The 23,447-nt window shown below is 42.9% G+C and overlaps 1 protein-coding gene and 1 long non-coding RNA gene across 2 annotated transcripts in view; one reads left to right on the top strand and one right to left on the bottom strand.

Annotated features, from left to right (window-relative positions):
- Window positions 1-4,722, bottom strand: part of LOC143936003 (cadherin-like protein 26) — a 157,555-nt gene extending 152,833 nt beyond the window's left edge. The window contains exon 1 of the mRNA XM_077460265.1: window positions 4,573-4,722. Within this exon, the coding sequence (XP_077316391.1) occupies window positions 4,573-4,608 (36 nt within the window). The 5' untranslated portion in view covers window positions 4,609-4,722. The remainder of the gene's footprint in view (window positions 1-4,572) is intronic.
- LOC143936005 (uncharacterized) overlaps window positions 1-23,447 on the top strand; it is a 356,680-nt gene that overhangs the window by 207,288 nt on the left and 125,945 nt on the right. The window lies entirely within an intron of this gene.

Below are 23,447 nucleotides of genomic sequence, written 5' to 3'. Positions count from 1 at the left end.
ACAGTGGCGCTGATTTACTAAAAGTAGTGCACTCAGAATGTGGTGCAGCTGTGCATGGTAGCCAATCGGCTTCTAACTTCAGCTTGTTTATGCTTTGACAATAAAACCTGGAAGCTGATTGGCTGGTATCCGGAGCCGCACCTGATTTTTCACACTCGAGTTTTAGTAAATCTCTCCCAGTGGTTTCTGCAGAGAAAGTTTAGGACTTGTGCGTTCTTTGGTGACTATAGGGGAGGGGGGATACCAGGGCTATCTTACTGATTGGGTGATTAGGCTGCTTCAGTAACAATTTACTTTAATGCATATTGATTCTCTCACCTGTGGTATAACGTGAAAAACAGTCGCTGTACAGAGGAAGGGGGTTGAGAAATACTACTGTACAACACATGCTTGTTTATGCATTATTAATGAATATGGGGAGGTTTTTGTGGACCTGTCACAGTGGGCCCCCTTACCGCCTGGAGTGTGATATGCTGTAAATGCTGACTGCCATTGATTACTGTACACTGTTATGTAGGCAACAACTTCATTTAAATGAAGGTAAAGAAGGTATTTTTCTAGTCCTAATTAGGCCTAAAAAAAAAGTTGAAAAGGATGGGGGAAGGGTGTATTTACGTGTGTGTGTGTGTGTGTGTATATATAATGTATAATATATATGTGTGTGTGTGTGTGTGTGTGTGTGTATGTATAGTATGTCACAAAAGTGAGTACGCCCCTCACTTTTTTTGTAAATATTTTATCATATCTTTTCATGTGACAACACTGAAGACATGACACTTTGCTACAATGTAAAGTAGTGAGTGTACAGCTTGTATACCTAAACCCTATTGAGCATCTGTGGGGCGTCCTCAAACGGAAGATGGAGGAGCGCAAGGTCTCCAACATCCACCAGCTCTGTGACGTCGTCATGGAGGAGTGGAAGAGGACTCCAGTGGCAACCTGTGAAGCTCTGGTGAACTCCATGCCCAGGGAGGGTTAAGGCAGTGCTGGAAAACAATGGTGGCCACACAAAATATTGACACTTTTGGGCCCAATTTGGAAATTTTCACTTAGGGGTGTACTCACTTTTGTTGCCAGTGGTTTAGACATTAATGGCTGTGTGTTGAGTTATTTTGAGGGGGCAGCAAATTTACCCTGTTATATAAGCTGCACACTCACTACTTTACATTGTAGTAAATTGTAATTTTTTCAGTGTTGTCACATGAAAATATAAAATAAAATATTTACAAATATGTGAGGGATGCACTTACTTTTGTGAGATAATGTATGTGTATGTGTCTGTGTATATTAATATATATATATATTATTTACCTTGTTTGCTTATGGAATCTTGTGGCTGGTATAGCTAGTAATTGAATAGGTTACTATTATACAGTAATTGAATAGGTTACTATTATACCTTTTGCCTTCCTGTCTCATTTTTTACCAGGGGCATGACTTTGCCTTTAATTGATGGCCGTGTTTCACTAATTGCCATCTCTCATAGAGAGTGCCTCTATAGGCCATTGGGATAGTTGAATTGGCCACTAGAATGGACACTTGGCTTGGCTTAGCTGTAAAGTCAGAAGAAGTCAGGTCCCAGTGACAAATTCAAACTAAAACATTGGCACAAAAATATTTTCTGGGCAAGAGAAGTAATTTTGTGGTACCTGGTTTTTAGGCGATGCTTTACTGTAAGGCCTTGTTCACACAGGGAGTAGTACAGTGTACTCCTCTGCAAGGCCATGTTTACCCGCACGGGATGCACAGGTGTTTGTGCATACCCTATTTCCCGGAAAATAAGACCTATCGTGATTGTCGGTGATGGCTGCAATATAAGCCCTACCCCCCAAATAAGCCCTTGCAGTCATCACCGACAATCACGCTAGGTCTTATTTTTGGGGAAAGTCCTATTAATGGCAATTGTAAGGTAGCAGCTGCACAGACCCGGATGATGCTCCCAATTTGACGAGTGGGTGTGTGGCCCCAAAGGCAAAACAATTTGAGTTCAGGGACACACATCAACACAGATGTCTAATTGGGAGCAGCGGCTGTGTCTATGTAGCTGCTGCTTCCCAATAGACATCAATGGGACTGCCTTTATTGGGATGCCTGGAACACTTGGGTAAACACCACCTTGTACAGGCATACGCAGTAGTACAGACCGTATAAGGAGGCCTAAAACTTGGGCTCATGTTCCCTTGAGTTAGGTAAATTTCTTAGCCAGTGAATGTTACAGAACCCCAAAATGCCGGAGGGGCTGGAAGGGTTGGGGATCATGTTACCACTGTCCCAGTGATCACATATTCGGAAGCCAGTCCCACTGGCTACTGATCTTTCCCCAGACCAAGTACCATCTTTTACAGCTTGGTGAGAGCATACAATAAATGCGCTTGCAGCATATGAACATGGGCTGCCATGCAACGGATATGTGCAGGGTGTGGACATTAAAGCCCACACTTGTGCCATCGAACATATGTATTGTGTAGTCAGAAGGGGGTTTAAAAGTTGATTTTCATTAGCAGCTAGACCATTGTGGTCATTTCCAGTAAATGCAAATTATTAAAGCGGAGTTCCACTCATTTTTTTCACTTGCTCTTACTCCAATCCCCATCCTCCATTTGCTTTTAAATGTTTTTTTTTTCTAAATACAGAATACCTGTAATTTTAATATTTTTCTGGAGCACTTCCTGGTCCCTCCGCCTAGGTCAGTGATGGCGAACCTTGGCACTCCAGATGTTTTGGAACTACATTTCCCATGATGCTCAACCACACTGCAGAGTCCTTGAGCATCATGGGAAATGTAGTTCCAAAACATCTGGAGTGCCAAGGTTCGCCATCACTGGCCTAGGTGATTACGTCATTAGGACACCTGGAATATCGGCGTCATGTATCCCAGGAGTCCTTGGGAGTCGTCTAATACCGAAATCTCATGCTATTTCCCATCAGGAAATGAGTAGAACAAGCTCCATGCGCTGGCATTACTGCACAGGCGCTAGATCGGGAGGTGCATGCTGGGCAACCAGCTGCACCGACTCCCGGAAATGGATACAGAGGGCTTCAAGCCCACAGTGGAGATGGATCCTACCAGCTTTCGAGATCCAGGTACTTTTATTGAATTTAAACAAAAATAAAAAGGACTACAGTGATAACACTATCAAAGACTGCATATAAGTGAAGTGGAGTCTTAAAAAAAAAAATTTATTGGGGGAATGAAACTTCTCTTTAATATATTAAAAATATTGATGTACTGTATTTTCCATCAGTTATTTTTCTTTTTTAAAGCTGGCCATAGATGGAAAGAATTTCAAATAAAATTCTTAGGAAAAGTCTTTGGAACAACATTCAAAAGTTGAAAGAAGCTTCTAAGATTTGAATTTGCTTTTAACATTTGATTTCGGAATGAATGAACATTACGGAATGAAAACCACATACGTTGTTAGAAATTTGTTCACAAACAATATTCCATCTTGTGCCTTCAAATTTTCTCATCGCTGCAGTCAAACAACCGTCCTTTTGACCCACTAATGATTAGACAAGCAAACTTTCTTCGAATATTCTTTTCCTAAGAATTTTTTTTAGAAATTCTACCCTTTTATGGCCAGCTTTAGGGACACCATTTTATTGCCAAAAAAAAAAACTGATTGATCTATTCATTGTCTTTGCAGCAGAGGTTTTTTTTTCGTTTTTTTTTATTGCGGTCGGACATAAGAGTAGTGGACTCCAGTTTGTAAAACACAAATTTATAACAGCCAGGTGTTACATTCATAATATAACCTTTTGCGCCAAGTGAAATTGGAGTAAGTTGCTCCCACCCTAAGATGAGATTCACAAGAAAAAAAAAAAAAAGCACATTGTCTTTTGGAAGGTAAACATTCCATAGTATTCTGCTTTTGAACTTGTGTGATTTGATACATACTTACTGCATTACCTGTCACTAATGAGTTTAAAAACTGTGATGATTCATCTCTTTAATAGTACAAAAGACATTAGTGGCATATGTCGCAACAAACACAAATATGTTACCACTAAGAAATCGTCTTGTTCAAATGAAGAAATTTAAAATAATAAAAAAAAAATGTTGGTAAAATATTTTGTCAAAAACGTAACAATGGAACGCTCTGGCACCCTTGATTTCAACCCAATACAGCGGCCGATTGCAGCCAAACCAACAACCCTTCCCTACGTAAAACACATTGCTATAGAAATGAATTGCAAGCATCCACCAAACTGCATTTAACAATCCAGGAATAGCTAAACTTGTTAAATTGGGTCCACCCAATTCATAATGGAAGGAGAAAAAAAATTGCAGGCAGCTGTAATTGAGCTTCTTTACCTGGTCAACAAACAATTATTGTTTAAATTTGTAAATCCAACCAAAAATGTGTTCAATCCAACAAGCCATGTGACCTGGCTTCTCGACACCAAACTGTTCGTTATCTCTGATAACTGTAATCCATAAATCCTATTAATATACATTAGCTGAGGAGTGTATATCACCTCTAGGGTATGAAGAAACAAACGAATACGTTCGAAATAACATAACGAATACGTAATAAAAAAAAAAAAGACATAGTAGTGTTTTTTTCTTACCAAGGCACCAAGAAGTCTCCTTAGAAGTTCCTTCATGGTCAAGGGAAAGCCAGCAAAGTCAAGGGGGGAAAGTATCCGTACTTACAGCAAGTTTGTTCTGCAATCTTACACCTCTGCTAACATTCCTTTCATCTGTTTGCAAGTCTCTGTCTCCATCTCCCCAGGATGATCCCCCCCCCCCTTCCCCTTCCCCAAAGGAGAGTAGCCGGTTATGCAAATTGGGAGGTGTTTTTTTTTTTTGTTTTGTTTTTTCAGGCTGTAATTTTCTAGAAAACTGACCTATCCTCTTCGACTGTCATGTAAACTGAGACGTGTGTCACTTTAGGAGTTTCAGGAGAATTTCACAAGTACTTTGACCAGCAAGGGTAGGAGGGTGTTTTTAGGCTGTCTATCTTCTTGATTGATATTAATACCTTTTTCACTCAACATTGACAACCATTTTCTTTTTCAGGGCTCACGTTTTAAGCTGTGGCTGCCTATGGATATAGAATCAATACTAGTTTAAGGTGTATACTCTTGACATTACTCACCAGGTTGAAAGAATGCTTCTGTACTTAAAGTACTTATACATGAAGGCTAAAGGTCACTGGTCAGCCAGTCGTGTAACTTTTCTATTTGACTTTTATACCCATATACTGTTACCGTGGGATGCATTTTTGACTGCATTCCAACTGCAAAGACCGTCCAAAATCGAGGTACTTATGAGCATAGTTTACACTAGTGCAGTGAAAAAAAAAAGTACAGTAAGCTGCATTTTTCTGCGCTGTAATGTACGTAAATGCACGAAAATGCAGAGCACATAAAAGCCCAAAGATAAAAGAAAATGAAAGTGACTTCAAAGGAAATGCAACCTTATGAAATATAAGCCACAAATGCATGAAAAAGTGTGTAAAAGATACATTTCAAATGCACATCACTGTGCATGAAAAAAATGCACCTTTTATTATTACTCATTATTATTTCAGGTACTTAAATAGCACTGTAAATTCACGCAGCACTTTACATATATATTATACATTCACATCAAGGAGCTTACAATCTAAGGTCCCTAACTCACATTAATACATATACATACTAGGGTACATTTTTATATCCAGTTAACATAACAGCATGTCTTTGGAATGTGGGAGGAAACCGGAGTACCTGGAAGAAACCCACACAGGCACAGGGAGAACATGCAAACTCCAGGCAGGTAGTGTCGTGGTTGGTATTCGAAGCAACAACCCACTGCTATGCACACATAATTTTTTTCTTTTTCAATCCATTTTTATTGGTTTACCAAATACATGTATACAATAATTCTCTTGGAACTAAGTAATAGCCACCATACACATTTATCCACAATAATATAAAAAGCCATAAACCCTTTTTGTGGTCATACCCTTGACTTGGCCTCAGCTTCTTCCCCTCCCCCTCCCCTGGAATGTACACCACGAGTACCAATTTTTCCCAGTCGAGTTTCTACTCCACGGGAAGGGGGAGATGGAACAGAGCGCTGGTGAAGCTGGGGGGGGGGGGGGGCAGGAGTCCTCAACTCGTTCTCCTGATATACCCAAATATGCAGTCCACTATTTCCTAGAATTGGGGAGAGGTTCCTTCCTCTCCTTCCGCCCCTCCCCCCGTCAACGTACCAGGAGTTAATGGGGCGGTAGCACAAGCTACCGCTCCGACATCCCCCACAACGAACAGCCCATCTCATTCAGCCAACGGCTCCATAGGCCCTCAAATTTCTTTAAGTTATTTTGCTTAACCACTTAACGACCACCGCACGCCGATGTACGTCCTATTTTTGAAGAGGGATATCTCGGTAACGGCAGCAGTTGCTGCTACAACCGAGATATCCATCTCTTCAGGCGCCGGTCGTCTGTATGATAACGGTGGTCTCCGGGGGATTCGCCGTGAGATCACCGCTATCGGCGGCGGGAGAGGTGCCACCCCCCCTCCCGCCGCCCTCCCGCACCTTCCGCCGCTTCCGGAGCCGTCGGTAGCGGCGGAGGCGATCGGGTCCTTTTGCTAGCTGGGTATGGAGAGGAGTGAGGCTAAGATGGCCCCCACTCGTCTCTATACCATAGGAGGGCGGAAGCGACGTCAAAACGTCACTTCAGCCCATACCTCTTAAAGGTATATTTTTTTAAATGTCATTTTTTCTTTTATTTTCTATTTTTTTTTTTGGTGCATTTTAGTCCAAATATGAGATCTGAGGACTTTTTGACCCCAGATTTCATATTTAAGAGGTCCTGTCATGCTTATTTCTATTACAAGGGATGTTTACATTCCTTGTAATAGGAATAAAAGTGATCCATTTTTTTTTTTAAAACAGTGTAAAAATAAATAAAATCCATTAAAATAAATAAGAAAAAAAAAAGGTTTTTAAAGACACACCGTCATGACGAGCTTGCGCACAGAAGCGAGTGCATACGGGAGTAGCGCCCGCATATGAAAACGGTGGTCAAACCACACATGTGAGATATCGCCGCGATCGGTAGAGCGAGAGCAATAATTCTAGCCCTAGATCTCTTCTGTAACGCAAAAAATGCAACCTGTAGAATTTTTTAAATGTCGCTTATGGAGATTTTTCCATGAGCGGGCGCAATTTTGAAGCGTGACATGTTGGGTATCAATTTACTCGGCGTAACATTATCTTTCACAATATAAAAAAAAAATTGGGCTAATTTTACTGTTGTCTTATTTTTTTGTTCAAAAAAGTGAATTTTTTCCCAAAAAAGTGAGCTTGTAAGACCTCTGCGCAAATACGGTGTGAAAAAAAGTCTTTCAATGACCGCCATTTTATTCTCTAGGGTGTTAGAAAAAAAACAATATAAAATGTTTGGAGGTTCTAATTAATTTTCTAGCAAAAAAAACTGTTTTAAACATGTAAACACCAAATCTGTAAAAGAGGCCTGGTCCTTAAGTGGTTAATATACCACACCCTCTCGCACCAGATCATAGAGCTAATGACTTTAATCCATTCTACCGAGGAGGGGGGTATTTTAGATTGCCAGTTCAATGTTATTAATCACCTAGCCTGGTATAGACATCTTAACACTGCTATTTTTATTGGGGTTTGAATCCTGCCCACCTCAAAACTTCCCAGAAGACAAAGCTTTGCCTCTGACTTCAATATAGTACCAAAGGTTCTATTTATCCTCTCAACTATTTCCACCCAGTATCTGAACAGTTTTGGGCATTTCCATACCATATATAGCAAATACCCTGGTGCTCCACACCTAGGGCATTTATCTTTAGGTATCACTCCAAATGTACACATTCTTTGGGGAGTGTAATAAACTCTATACATAAAATATAAATGAGACACACTTTGTGAGGGGGATAAGCACACATTATTAGAAAAATGTTAATGAACAATATTATCCGGTCTTTTACCCCAATTATCATCCATATGTCCTAAAAATAAAAAAAAAGCAGTGGCTTCTAAGTGTACAATTAGTCCACTAATGTGCATCTCTCAACTCTGCTCTGATGTGTAGGTGGTGATACAAAATTAGCCACATAAACAATTATTTGCACCCATACATGTGGAATTTAAAGTGGTTGTAAACCCTTACAGACCACTTTTACCTACAGGTAAGTCTAGATTAAGGCTTACTTGTAGGTGCAAGAAATATTTGCAAAAGACGGGCACCGTTGTCTACGGCGAATGCGCCATAGACAGCGGCGTGCAGGCACACTGAGCGTGCCACTGCTAATGGTGATCATGCCGTTAGTGGTGGCTCCCGCACGCATGCGTGGGAGTGATGTCATTGCGGCTCCGGCCAATCACATCGCCGGAGCCACGATACCCGGAAGGAAGATGAGCGCTCCGTGGAAGAGGGGACAGCGATGACTTCGCTGGCTCCTGTGTCAGGTAAGTGACACATAATGGGCTATTATGCGATGCTTAGTAGTCCATTATGCTTTACCTTTGCAGGTAAACAAATAGGAAATAAAACCCATCAGGGTTTACTTCCTCTTTAAAGCCTAGTACACATGATGACATTATCAGACGAATTATCTTTTTTTTTTTTTTTCATGGTAGTCTCCATATCGAATGCAAATGGGTTACTAAAGTACGAAAATTCTTATGCGATTAGAACAAAAATTTGGGAGTTATGTAATGTATTTGTATTGTATTTTCGGATGTAAACTGTACTGATTAAACAAAAATCATATGATCTGGAACACCCATGCGATCCGATTATGGTGCAGACAAAAAAAAGCGTATTGCACGAGTTTGGTCCGAATGCGATGCAAATCCAGCCATACAGTTTGTAAGGCAGAATTTGCATTGCACACATTGTATGTGATCTACACAGCAACGCGGTACAAATCACATGCGATGTCTGGTATCACAGCAGTGTGAACAGCCCTTCAAGTCCAGACATTTTCCCCCCTTCCAGCCGGGGGCCATTTTTCAGTTTTCACTGCTGTCACACTTGAATGACAATTACTCAGTCACGCAACATTGTACCCAAATTAAATTCTTATTTATGAGACAGATTTATTTTGCTGATATTTAATCACCACTGGGTTTTTTTATTTTTTGTTGCTATTTACAGTACTGTGCCATAATTTTTCTTTTTCTTTTTTACGAGTGTGAAGAAATGCAAAAATATATATTTTAGTTGTTTGTTTTAATCAATTTATAAAATGCACAATGAGCGAAGAGAAGAAACATCTTTGGTGTGACTGACTACCCTTTGGCTTCAAACCGGCCCAATTTCTTACAATTACACACTTTGTACACTTGCACAAAGTCAGGGATTTTTGTAGGATTAGTCAGGCGTATGATTAACCGATAATACCAAGCAGGTGCTAATGATCATCAATTTCACATGTAGGTTGAAACAGTCAAAAATAGCTGTGTAGTAAGCTTAAAACTGGGTAAGGAACAGCCAAATTCTGCTTCTAAGGTGAGGTTGTGGATGACCATTTCATGTCACAGGTCATACACCATGTCAAGACTAAGCACAGCAAGACACAAGGTAGTTATACTGCATCAGCAAGATCTCTCCCAGGCAAAGATTTCAAAGCAGACTGGGGTTTCAAGATGTGCTGAAGAACAAAGAAACTAAAGTTGAAGACTGTAGATGCAGTGGTTGGCCAAACTAACTTAAAGAGGAAGTAAACCCTGATGGGTTTTACTTCCTCTTTGTCTCCCTGCATCGCATAGTAGCCCATTATGTGTCACTTACCTGACACAGGAGCTAGCGATGTCACCACCGTCCCCTCTTCCACGGAGCATCCATCTTCATTCCAGGTATCGTGGCTCTGGCGCTGTGATTTGCTGGAGCCGCCATGACGTCACTCCCGTACACGGGAGCCCCCACTAACGGCATATCGCCATTAGCAGCAGCATGCTCAGTGCGCCTGCGCACCACTTTAAAGATGGCCCTGGCAAGTGTACTTAGAAGAATGTATGCTATTTTGAAGGCAAATCGTGGTCACACCAAATTTTGATTTGTCTTCTGTTGATTTACTTCCCATTTTGTTTATTCAGAAATAATAAAACTATTAACGCTTCTGCTATTTCTAAAAGCATTCTTTACTCCATTTTTTCACGCCTGCCTAAAACTTTTGCACAGTAGTATAAATGAAAAAATACCAAAACAGTTTGTTAGGAAAACCTTTTTTTTTTAGGCACCTAGGTAAGTATGATTATTAAAAATAAATCCTGAACTTCTCTTATTCACACAACTTTCTTCAGTTGCTTCCTGGTTTCTGGCCTAGACCAAAATGATGTCATACATCCCGGGAGTCTTTATGAACATTTTTTGTTCCTTCATCTGGAGGAGGGGAGGAAGGGCTTTCTCAGCTAAGCACACCCTCCTGCCTGCATGCCTGAGCTAAAGGCAGATCATTTCCAGGAATGGAATTGGATTTCTTACTCAAGATGGAAACGGCTAGAATTGCTAGGTAGTGACTTTTCTACAAAACAAAACATGGAGATGTGGATGGATAGGTGAGTTTCTGGTGCTTAGTTCCGCTTTAATGAGACGGGGTCAAATTTTCTCAGTTTCAAGTGCACGATGATATTTCATCATCAATCAATCTAGCCATTCAGATCCTATACGAGCCAATCAGCTCCCACCCTAGAGTTCCAGAGAAATAGAGGATTACTAGACTACATGCCATAGTGACATTTTGGTTGCACAATAAATGACAATAGTTATTTCTTCGTTCAGCCTGAGTAGAGAAATGATGTGCCACACAAAAAAGAACCATCCTCTGCTATTTGAATGAAATGGGTATGTTTTTGTGAAACCCAATACAGCTCTTTTCTACTGTGCCACCTTCAAGACCATGGCATGCTTTCTACTAATTCTCTTACTTCACCCAAGATTTGTCTTCACACAAACAGTGATTTGAAAAATGTACAGTCAACCCATCTAAGCACAACTCTAAACTCTGCTTTAATCCAATCTTTGTAGACACAGAATCAGGTAGCCATCCAAACTGATTTTGAACCATTTGCTCCTGTACATGTAGAATTTGACAAGATGGGGTCAAAATGTTCTGAAAATGGTGTACATTTTAAATGTTTTATTTTTTTATAAACCGTCAGTCTAGCCGACTGTCTCCTATCCTGAGGTCCTGTAACATGAAGAAATCACTGGAATACCTGCCACAGTGACACAATACAGGCAGTCCCCAGGTTACAAACAAGTTAGGTTCTGTAGATTTGTTCTTAATTTTAATTTTTTTGTAAGTCGGAACAGGTCCATTTTTTTAAGTGTAGCTCCAGGCAAAAACAAAAAATTACGTGTTTTTGGATAGCCTAGGGAAGGGTTAACACCCCTGTAACATTTGTTTTGCTGTCTGTGCCCCTGTTCAGGTTTCTCCTCGCTTTCTGTCCTTATGACAATTGGATTTTGAAAATGTTGGGTTGTTGTAGAAACAAGAAACAGTGCAGACACCTTTTTCCCAGGATAACTCGAATGCCCCTTACACACGATCGGACTTTCAGACCACAAATGTTGGGTGTGAACTTGTTGTCAGAAAGTCTGTCCGTGTGTATGCTCCATAGAACATTTGCTGTCTGACTTTCTGCCAACAAATGTTTGAGAGCAGGTTCTCAAATTTTCCGACAACAAAACTTGTCGGAAATTCCGAGCATGTGTATACGCCCAAATTCCATGCGTGCTCGGAATCAAGCAGAAGAGCCACAATGACTATTGAACTTCATTTTTCTCGGCTCATCGTACGTCTTGTACGTCACCGCGTTCTTGATGTCTGCAATTTCTGACATTTGTGTGACCCCGTGTATGCAAGACAAGTTTGAGTCAACATCCTTCGGAAAAAAAATCCATGGTTTTATTGTCGGAAAGTCTGATTGCGTGTACGGGGCATAACAGAAGTGAATTTCCCTTCCTAGGCCTCTCACTTCCTGTTGTCTCTCCCTGTGAGTAGGAGTCATTTGTAAGTGTTGGTAACCCGGGGACTGCCTGTACATGACAGTGAAATTGTTGTATTGTAACATGGTTGATTCATAATTGAGGAAGCCATTTGTTGCACAAAATAACTTCCCTGTACTCTCTGAATGACGTGGGTAGGGTACAGTAATGCCACGTACACACGATCAGACTTTCCAGCAGACTAGGTCTTCCCGACTGACTTTTGGCGGAGGTCTGATGGACTTTCCGAGCGAGCAACACCACCAACACCACAGCCATCCAACCCACCAGAGCAGCATGGAAGGAAGCGTGGAAGGAAGTGTTGATAATGATAGTCTGAGTTTGGTGTGGTCTGGCAAAAAACTCAGGTTGTTGTAAGACCACAGCCTCCAGACATATATGTCACCTGCTGCTGCTCCCGATCTCTGAGTCCTGGACCATATTGTGCTCCCTATTAAATGGACTCCTCAGGTTACTAATTTTGACAGTCAAATAATTGATGTCTGCCCTGGGGTACAAAGGCTTCACCAATTCCAACTGTTTCTCTAGCATTGCCTTCCTCTTTATTTTGTTATGACTCCTATTCAATTTCTAATTTTTTTTAATACTTGGCTTTGAATATTTGTCTATGTGTTTTAGTTAAAAAAAGAAAGTTTGTTTGTGAGTAGGAAGGTACATTTCAAAAATACAATGTCAAATTAACAAGGGACAACAACATAGTTATATCTTTGAGGTTAAAAAATACAAGATAATAATGGTGTTGTGGTAGCATGACACAAAAAAACTAGCAAAAAAAATTATGGAGATCACTAGAAAAAAAAAAAAAAGATTATTCTGGAGATCACGGGATAAAAAAAAGAAAAGAAAAAAAAGATTATTCTGGAGATCACAAGGAAAAAACAACAACAAAAAGAAAGATTCAGGAGATATCCATTTGTCAGAACTCTGTGCATTATAAAGAAGAGAATGCGCTGCATTGACAGAATGTGCTATCTCCATTACGAATGCTAGTTTTACAAGACCGAGCGCTTCTGGCTCGTACTTGATTCTGAGCACGTGTGAACTTTTGTGCGATGGACTTGTGTACACACGATCCAAAAGTCCGACAACAAAGTTTTGTTGTCGGAAAATTTGAGAACCTGCTAGCCAACATTTGTTGGTGGAAAGTCTGACAACAAATGTCCGATGGAGCATACACACGGTCAGACTTTCAGACAGCAAGCTCACATCCAACATTTCCAGTTGTAAAATCCAACCATGTACAGGCAGCATAAGAGTGAAATGTGTTCTGTGCATGAGATGAAACGGAGTCAGCAGAGTGCCTGAGGCAGTAGGGGCGACCACTAAAGTATATGTGATTTTGCGCCTAGGCGACCTGCCAGGAGCTTGTGGTGTCTGAGCTTAAGGCTTCCTAAGACAGCTGTGTAGCCACCCTGATGGGGGAGAGTGTTACTTTTAAGATGGAAAATAATGTGCTAAATGGCCCACAGGCTCAAGTTGGTAATGGGCTAAGACAGCCTGTAAAAGTCTGACAGATTACCCGATGGACTTTCGGCGGCGTTCCGATGGACTTTCAGAGTGAACGGACTTGCCCACACACAGACTAAAGCCTGTTCATTTTGAACGTGACTCCAGGTACGACGGGACTAGAAAGGGAAGTCAATCTCGCAGCTTTCATCGGCGAGATTGACACCTTGCGAGCCCCGTCGCCTGGTATGGATTTTAAGGGGAACCCCCTACACCGAAAAAACTGTGTGGGAGTCCCCCTAGAGTCCATACCAGACCCTTATCCGAGCACGGAGCCTGGCCGGTCAGGAAAGGGGGTGGTACGGACTTTGGGGGGACCCCCACGCTGTTTTCTCGGCATAGAGGTTTCCCCTTAAAATCCATACCAGACCTAAGGGACATTGCCGCCTATCTCTCGCGCTCCCTGCAATAGGAAAATATGTTTTTCCTATTGCAGCAAGCGTGAGATGTACAGTATCCTGCAGCCGAGAACCGGTGCAATAGAATCGCGCTGAAAACATTCTTGCGGACAGGAGCTGTAGCTGCCCTTGCGTCGTATTTGGTCCGTCGGAACAGCATGCAGACGAATGGGCTTCCTGATATGAACGGAGTCCGGTGGGAAGATTTAAAACATGTTCTATTTTTCTATTTTTGGGAAGAAAAAGTCAGACGGAGCCCACACACGATCGAATTGTCCGGATTCCGGTCCGCCAGACCAAGTCTGCCAGAAAGTCTGATCGTGTGTATGGGGCATAAAACTCAACCTTACTGTTATCTACTGTGCCACCAGTGGGACCATACCGTAGCATGCATGACCAGGGTAGTCTAAAGGCCCCCACTATAACCTGTTACCCATTCCACTCCAACCTCTACCCCCCATGTTTTACCCATAAGTAAGAGACCACACCTTGCTTTGGAGTAAAATGGCCATAACAGCCTTTATTACAAACCTCAAATACTCCAACCAAAAATATATAAATATATATCTCCATAAATATATATATAACCGAAAGAATGTACAATATAAAATATACTTAATAAACATAAACATATAACCAATAACACAAATCTGGTAACGAAATAGCATATAGCTAACATGCCCGGTCTGGTGATCTCTGACGGTGACCCATAACTTTACCAACCCAACAAGTCACTGCGGTACCCACTTCCCACTTCTCCAGGCTTCCAGCTGTGACCGCTCGGAGACAACCTCCGCAGTGACAACCATACCGGTATTCCCTCCAACGTTCAGGAATACATCGGAGGGACCCATCTTAGCAATGGGCCCCCCACCCCATAGCAGATGACTTCTGATTTTACCGCCAACCGTCAAAGACCACCAGACACACACCGCCAACGTCCAACTCCGACTGCACAGCTGTTATTACATCCGATCCACGGCACCTGGAAGAAAAACACAACAACAACCAAACACCGCAAACTCAGAAAAGTAGGGAGGGTGGGTGGGACAACTGCCTCCTCTCTGGTTCTCCTCCGTCAGACTGAATATCAGCTCCGCCCCCTCCACCTTTTATACGGCTCCGCCCCCCCCATACAGCAGACTCTCACAGCTCCTCCTACCGGCCTCTGCCTACCTCCCAATTAACCCCCTGCTGCCCTTATACATCCCTGTCATGCCCGGCCCTCCGTTAGTTTCCTTGCAGTCATGCACTCCGGGCCTCACTTTCTCCTATTCTTTTTCACTCAAGGTTTGTGAGTTATCTGCCAAGCACCAAATAGAAATCAGACAAATAGACTGAAAATGTCAATAAGAACCAGTTCCCCCCACTAAACACCAGTACTTTTCCAGTGCTCTTAAAATGACAGACACTTAGGGTTTGATTTACTAAAGGTAAATAGATGGTGCACTTAGTTGCATCTGCAAGAGCAGTTGCTCCAGAGCAAAGTAAACTAGGGAGCACTTTGCAAAAGAATACCCAATCACGTGCAAGGAAAATAAAAAAACTAAAAAAACTATTTTTGCTCGCATATGATTGGATGATGGAATTTAGGTGAGCTTCTGCTCATTTACTAAGCTCTGGAGCAACTGCTCATGCAGAGTGTAACTGCAAAGTGCAATGTATTTGCCTTTAGTAAACCAATCCCTTAACTTCAGATAACATTAGGCCCCGGTGACTCACAATGCAGGAATTCCTTCATGTCTTTCAGTTTTTGATGGAGTTGTGTTTTTTTTTTTCCAGTAAAAATGGTGATAAAAACAGTACATTTTATCCCTTCAATTTTGGGTTTGCTCTCCTGACAGTATTTTTTGTTTCCTACTTATTAATACTTCTCTGTAAATCCCTTGCAAAGCTTGCAATTATAAAAAAAAAATACAATCAGTTTTTAACAGACTACTTAGAAAAGTTCTCCCCTCTCCAAACAGGATTTGCCCTAAGCGCTGGTTCACACTAGAATGCGATGCGGGAAATCTGCGATCTATCTGTCTCCCGCACAACGTTCAATCTGCAGCGGGTATCACTGCAATTTTAACGACACCCAAAAATGCAGGTTGCAAAAGCAGTGCATTTGCCTGCACCGGATCGCATGGGAGAAAACGGCCATGCAATACGGTTGCAGTGCGTTTTTAAAATTTGCTGCATGCACTACTTTGGTGTGATAAGATTCAAATTGAGCCCATTCAAACTGAATGGGTTCAAATCAGAGCGGAATGGAATCGTACTGTACGTGAAGAGCTTAAAGGGTATCCAAACCCAAGAGAAAAAATGTTAATATAATGCAACTTACCAGTCTTTAGATGTAGAGTCTACACTTGTTTTCTTTTTCAGGTTTTCATATTTCATTTCTCTGGATGATCTTTCCAGTAACATAGTTCCTGTCCTGGGGGGACAGCACCCACTCACTGAACTGCATTTTTTTTCTTTTTTTTTGGTTCCTTTGGAATTTTTGAATCATGAAATAGGCATGTCTGCAGACGATTGACTATCTTTTCTCTAGTTATATTTTCTATATAGTCCTGGATTTCCTGCCAATAGTCCTTGATTTTTCGACACTCCCACCAGATGTGTATCATTGTAGCCCTCTGTTTGCATTCCCTCCAGCACAGTGGGGATCTTTCTGGTTGGCATTTATGGATTCTTTCTGGAGTCCGATACCATCTTGCCAGGAGTTTATAATTAAAGAGGAAGTAAACCCTGATGAGTTTACTTCCTCTTTCATTCCCTGCAAAGTTAAAGTATAATGGACTACTATGCATCGCATAGTAGTCCATTATGTGTCACTTACGAAGTCACCGCTGTCCCCTGTCGTCCGGAGCCTCCATCTTCTCGGTGGGTCTCGCTGCTCCGCCGCTGTCATTCGGCGAAGCCGTGATGATGTCACTCCCGCACATGCGCACGGGAGCCGCCACTCGCGGCATATGGCCGTTGACAGCTCGCGCTCAGTGCGCCTGCGCGCCGCTGTCTACTGCACATGCACCGTAGACAGCGGTGCCTGTCTTTCGGCAAATATCTCCTAAACCATGTAGGTTTAGGAGATATTTCTTGGACCTACAGGTAAGCCTTAATCTAGGCTTACCTGTAGGTCAAAGTGGTTTGTAAGGGTTTACAACCACTTTAATTTCAAGTCTGCCGTAAAGTCTGATCGTGTGTATGGGGCATAATTATTTACTACTCCTATCATCCTCTCAACACTGAACTACGTCTGAGCGACCAATGTTATCAACCTAGGACAGGTGTGTTAGGACTACAAAAGCCCTTGCCTCACCTTCATAACTAAGGGGGGCTTGTTCTATAGATCTAAGATACTGGGCAGGTCTGATCACTTGGCAGGGAGCAAATCACTTCACAAATTTTCCCACGTGTTAAACAGGGTTTTTGTTTTCTTGTTTTTGCACAAATCATGCATTGCTAACAAAATCATTTAGTGGTATAGACCATTACATAGTTACATAGTAGGTGAGGTTGAAAAAAGGTCCATCAAGTCCATCCTATATGTGTGATTATATGTCAGTATTACATTGTATATCCCTGTATGTTGCGGTCGTTCAGGTGCTTATCTAATAGTTTCTTGAAACTATTGATGCAGCCCACTGAGACCACCGCCTGTGGAAGGGAATACCACATCCTTGCCGCTCTTACAGTAAAGAACCCTCTACGTAGTTTAATGTTAAACCTCTTTTCTTCTCATTTTAACGAGTGGCCACGTGTCATGTTAAACTCCCTTCTGTGAAAGTTTTATCCCTATTATGGTATTTGTATATTGAAATCATTTCCCCTCTCAAGTGTCTCTTCTCCAGAGAGAATAAGTTCAGTGCTCCCAACCTTTCCTCATAGCTAATATCCAGACCCTTCATTAGCTTTGTTGCCTTTCTCTGTACTCGCTCCAATTCCAGTACATCCTTCCTGAGGACTGGTGCCCAGAACTGGACAGCATACTCTATGTGCGGCTGGACCAGAGTCTTATAGAGTAGGAGAATTATCGTTTTATCTCCATTGGTCTCCAGACTCCATGATTTGGCCCTTTTTGCTTTACTTTATCTGTCCCTTAAGGCACTGTTCTCTAACTGATATGAGGCACTTTCTACTGACACAAATAGTGGGGCCTGATTCCCTCTACTGACACCGAGGATGGGCATGATTCCTCCGACTGACACCCACAATGTCTCTTCCTACTGACAGGTGCTATGGAAAAAAAATATATCATATGAATTGTCATGATCGGCTCTCGAAAGCTCTGTACTAATGATCCAATTATCGTACGATCGATTCAAAGCGGTATTTTCCTTACGATTTACTGATCGTGTGTACGGGACTTAAGTGACACTTTATTAGGACCAGTGATGCCAATACAGTGATCAGGGCTAAAAAAAAATGCACTGATTACTGTATAAATGGCACTGGCAGGGACGTGGTTAACACTAGGGGGCGAACAAAGGAATAACTGTGTTCCCCTCAGTGTGTGTTCTAACTGTGTCGGGGATGGGCTTACTGGGACAACATAGAGATCGCTGTTCCTGATTACTAGTGATAGGAACAGGCGATCTCAGTGTTGTCCCCTGTTAGAATGGATGCTTTGTTTACATCTCCGTTCTGCCTCTCTGTGAAGCGATCGATCGCGGGTGGCCGGCGAACATCGAGCCCGCAGGACCCGCGCGCACGCTCCAACAGCGTGCAGCCGTCACATGCGCGCGCCCACACTATCTATTGCATGAAACATCGTACAGGTACGTTGTTTCGTGCAATAGAGCCGCCCTGCCACAGCATATATGCGATGGGCGGTCTTTAAATGGTTAATTCTAACACTATTTACTGAATAAAAAATGTTAGAAGAAAAAATGATTGTGTCACTTTGAAATGTACACACCTTATGTCCTTAAATAATTTTGCCTTTTAAACATAAATCTAAATTTAAGCTGCTGCAGGGACAATTATTGGAGTGTATGTAAAATGTTATCTCTGCATCTTCACATTTCCTGGTAAAAGATGTGTTGTGGTGTAGGATTGAACCTCATTATGTCAGATATATGATATTAAGCCTTTTAATTTGATTCCTATGATTTTCTGGCACATGCATACTCTTCTGGGTGTCTTATTTGCTTTAGTTTCCCAAGATTCCTCTTGCAGGCGTGTAGAGGCGATCTTATCTTCTACTCCGTCACCCCAAGGCTATTTGGTCTTGACATTTGGGCAAGGCAAGTGCAAACACATCCCTGTAGTAATTATCCAACCTGCTGGATTAACATAACTGCTTGATTGACATAACCTTGAACAAGCTCAATGACCACTGCCCTGACAATAGCATACGTCCAACCTATGCTAAAATGATCTAGATTGTTTGTTGAATAGACATTGCAGTTGACTTTTTAGCAGATGTGATCATTAATGTCTTTACCCCCTCACATCCTGCATACTCTACATCAGGGGTGCCCAACCAGTGGCCCGGGGGCCACTTGTGGCCCGCGGAGCCCTCTGATGTGGCCCGCGACCCCCTGCTCTAGGATAGAATAGAAAGAATACTGTTATTAAAGGTCAGTTTATTACTAAAATCACAGTGTATATATGGGCATACCTGTTCTGCAGTGGTTACTGGGCTGCTTTCAAACTGATCCGCAAGTGCAGAGCAGTTTACCTGCAGGTTACCTGAACCGAGCCATTGACTATTGCAAACGGCAGAAAAGCCAAAGGTACACGGCGTTGCACACGTGGTGCGGGTAAACCACAGCGCATCAGTGTGAAAGCAGCCTTGGACCCCTTTCACACGGTCAGTCCAACAGTTCAACCATTTGGACCCTCCATTCACCTCTAAGTAGTGGCAGACATAAAATGACTTGTGTTCTACCTCCAATACGATCTGCCAAAATATCTTGGACTGCGTCTGTGTCCGCTCTGCAAATGCAGAGTAGACACGGGCATGCCACCCACCTGCTCCACTCATTGTGGCCCGCAACCAGGTACCAAGTCGCTTAAGTGGCCCTCACTCTTCAAAAGGTTGGGCACCCCTGCTCTACATGAATGCTCCCCAGTAGGGCTAATGCTAATGCTCCATGGTGGAGAAGGGTTATACAGCATGTTATTGACAGCTCTGGTCCCCCTTGAAGTTTAAAGGACTAATCTGAGTGGTTCCTGTTAATGTGATCGCTGGCAGCTATGATAGAGGAATTAGTGGCGTCACTAGGGTTGATGTCACCCGGTGACGAAAAAATTTGTGTCTGCACAAACTATAGTCCACCCTCCACTAACTACAGACCCCCCTCTGTCAGTATAGAGCCTCCTCCCACAGTATAGATCCCCCTCACCAAGTACAGACCCCCCTTCCTCAGTATAAACCCCCCCACTAATTACAGATCCTCTCCATCAATATAGATCCCCCTCTCAGTATAGACCTCCCCCTCAGTACAGACCACTCTCTCTCTCAGTATTGACCTCCCCCTCAGTTCAGACTCCCCTCCGTCAGTATAGACACCTCCCCTCAGTGCAGACCCCCCTATCAGTATAGACACTCCCCCCTCCTCAGTGCAGACCCTCCTCCATCAGTATAGACACTCCCTCCTCCTCAGTGCAGACCCTCCATCAGTATAGACACCCTCCATCAGTATAGACACCCTCCATCAGTATAGACACCCTCCATCAGTATAGACACCCTCCATCAGTATAGACACCCTCCATCAGTATAGACGCCCCCATCAGTATAGACACCCCCCCAGTGCAGACCCTCCATCAGTATAGACACCCCCATCAGTATAGACACCTCCCCTCAGTGCAGACCCCCCATCAGTATAGACACTCCCCCCTCCTCAGTGCAGACCCTCCATCAGTGCAGACCCTCCATCAGTATAGACACCCCCATCAGTATAGACACCCCCCCCCCAGTGCAGACCCTCCATCAGTATAGACACCCCCCCTCAGTGCTGACCCTCTATCAGTATAGACACCCCCCTCAGTTTAGACACTCCCCCCCTCCTCAGTGGAGAAAAGAAAAGCCAAAACTTCTCCTGCGCTCTGGTGTCAAGGTCCTCAATATGTGGTGCAACCAGCTTCACATGGTAGTGTCTATCATTTTGCAGCCCTCATCAGAATGATGGGTATTCAGAGACTAAAGGAAACAAAAAAGAAAAGGAGGGCGCACCGACCTAGTGCATTACCACTGATAGAGCTTTATTCATATAGAACACATAGAAAAATGAATACTCACAAACGAGTATTGATAAAAGGAATAATACAGCAGGGTCCACTTCTTTGAACATCAAAAAGCCTGGACCTGATGTCAAGTAGATCGAGCGATACCCCAACAAAATGGCTGATGCGTTTCAGGGGAGAACCCCTTTTTTCTCAGAGCCTAGACGGGCAATGGTTTCTCACAAGAGGACAGAGCTATATATGTGTGTGTGTCTCTGAGGAAAGGGGTTCCCCCTTGAAATGCGTCAGCCATTTTGTTGGGGTATCGCTCAATCTACTTGACATCAGGTCCAGGCTTGTTGATGTTCGGAGAAGTGGACCCTGCTATATTGGTTATTCCTTTTATCAATACTCATTTGTGAGTATTCATTTTGCTATGTGTTCTATTTGAATAAAGCTCTATCAGTGGTAATTCACTAGGTCGGTGCGCCCTCCTTTTTCTTTTTTTTCCTTTTTTGTTTCTTTTTTGCCTCCATCATTATTGACACCTCCATCAGTATAGACACCCCTCCTCAGTGCAGACCCCCCATCAGTATAGACACCCCCCCCAAGTGCAGACCCCTCATCAGTATAGATACCCCTCTCCCCTCCCATAGATAGCTCCCCCCCCCCTGCACATGTCCATCTTTATATATGGTAGTAAAGTGTACAGACTTCAGAACAGCATGGACTGATATACACAAGCAGTGTGTGTCCCTTGGTCTCCCCCCTCTACCGTGTGGATATAAACAGAGGAGGAGGAGGCGGCTTCAGTCCACTTCGCTGAGGGACATCACGAGAACCAAGAGGCAGATCATGGCAGGGGCGGTGTTAGCAGTGCCGCTACCCACGGGTGTCACCCGAGTGTGGCCCGCACCCCCCTCCGCCTCCCCCTAGCGATGCCATTGCATGCAGGCTAGAGGATTTACTGATAATATACAGTGCATCTGGAAAGTATTCACAGCGCTTAATTTTTTCCACATTTTGTTATGTTACAGCCTTAATCCAAAATGGATTGAATTCGTTATTTTCCTGAAAATTCTACAAATAATACCAAATAATGGCGACATGAAAGAAGTTTGTTTGAAATCTTTGCAAATTATTTAAAAATAAAAATGAAAAAAATCTCATGTACAGTATTTCACAAAAGTGAGTACACCCCTCGCATATTTGTAAATATTTTATTCTATCTTTTCATGTGACAACACTGAAGAAATGACACTTTGCTACAATGTAAAGTAGTGAGTGTACAGCTTGTATAACAGTGTAGATTTGCTGTCCCCTCAAAATAACTCAACACACATCCATTAATGTCTTAACCTCTGGCAACTAAAGTGAGTACACCCCTAAGTGAAAATGTCCAAATTGGGCCCAATTAGCCATTTTCCCTCCCCAGTTTCATGTCAGTCGTTTGTGTTAACAAGGTCTCAGGTGTGAATGGGGAGCAGGTGTGTTACATTTTGGTGTTATCGCTCTCACCCTCTCATACTGGTCAATGGAAGTTCAACATGGCACCTCATGGCAAAGGACTCTCTGAGAAAAAGAATTGTTGCTCTACATAAAGATGGCTTAGGCTATAAGAAGATTGCCAAGACCCTGAAACTGATCTGCAGCACGGTGGCCAAGACCGTACAGTGGTTTAACAGGACAACTTCCACTCAGAGGTTGTCTTTGGGAAATAGACGTATGAGTGCTGCCAGCATTGCTGCAGAGGTTGAAGGGGTGGGGGGGTCAGACTGTCAGTGCTCAGACCATATACCGCACACTGCATCAAATTGGTCTGCATGGCTGTTATCTCAGAAGGAAGCCTCTTTTAAAGATGCACAAGAAAGCCCTCAAACAGTTTGCTGAAGACAAGCAGACTAAGGACATGGATTACTGGAACCATGTCCTATGGTCTAATGAGACCAAGATAAAGTTATTTGGTTGAGATGGTGTCAAGCGTGTGTGGCGGCAACCAGGGGAGGAGTACAAAGACAAGTGTGTCTTGCCTACAGTCAAGCATGGTGATGGGAGTGTCATGGTCTGGGGCAGCATGAGTGCTGCCAGCACTGGGGAGCTACAGTTCATTGAGGGAATCATGAATGCCAACATGTACTGTGACATACTGAAACAGAGCATGATCCCCTCCCTTCAGAGACTGGGCGCAAGGCAGTCTTCCAATATGATAACGATCCCAAACACACCTCCAAGATGACCTCTGCCTTGCTAAAGACCTCTGCCTTGCTGAGAGTAAAGGTGATGGACTGGCCAAGCATGTCTCCAGACCTAAACCCTATTGAGCATCCGTGGGGCATCCTCAAATGGAAGGTGGAGGGGCGCAAGGTCTCTAACATTCACCAGCTCCGTGATGTCATCATAG

The sequence above is a fragment of the Lithobates pipiens genome, unplaced genomic scaffold (assembly GCF_037356315.1).
Source record: "Lithobates pipiens isolate NorthernLeopardFrog02 unplaced genomic scaffold, aLitPip1_a1.2 Scaffold_28, whole genome shotgun sequence".
Lineage (NCBI taxonomy): Eukaryota > Metazoa > Chordata > Amphibia > Anura > Ranidae > Lithobates > Lithobates pipiens.
This window is presented reverse-complemented; position numbering and strand designations above follow the sequence as displayed.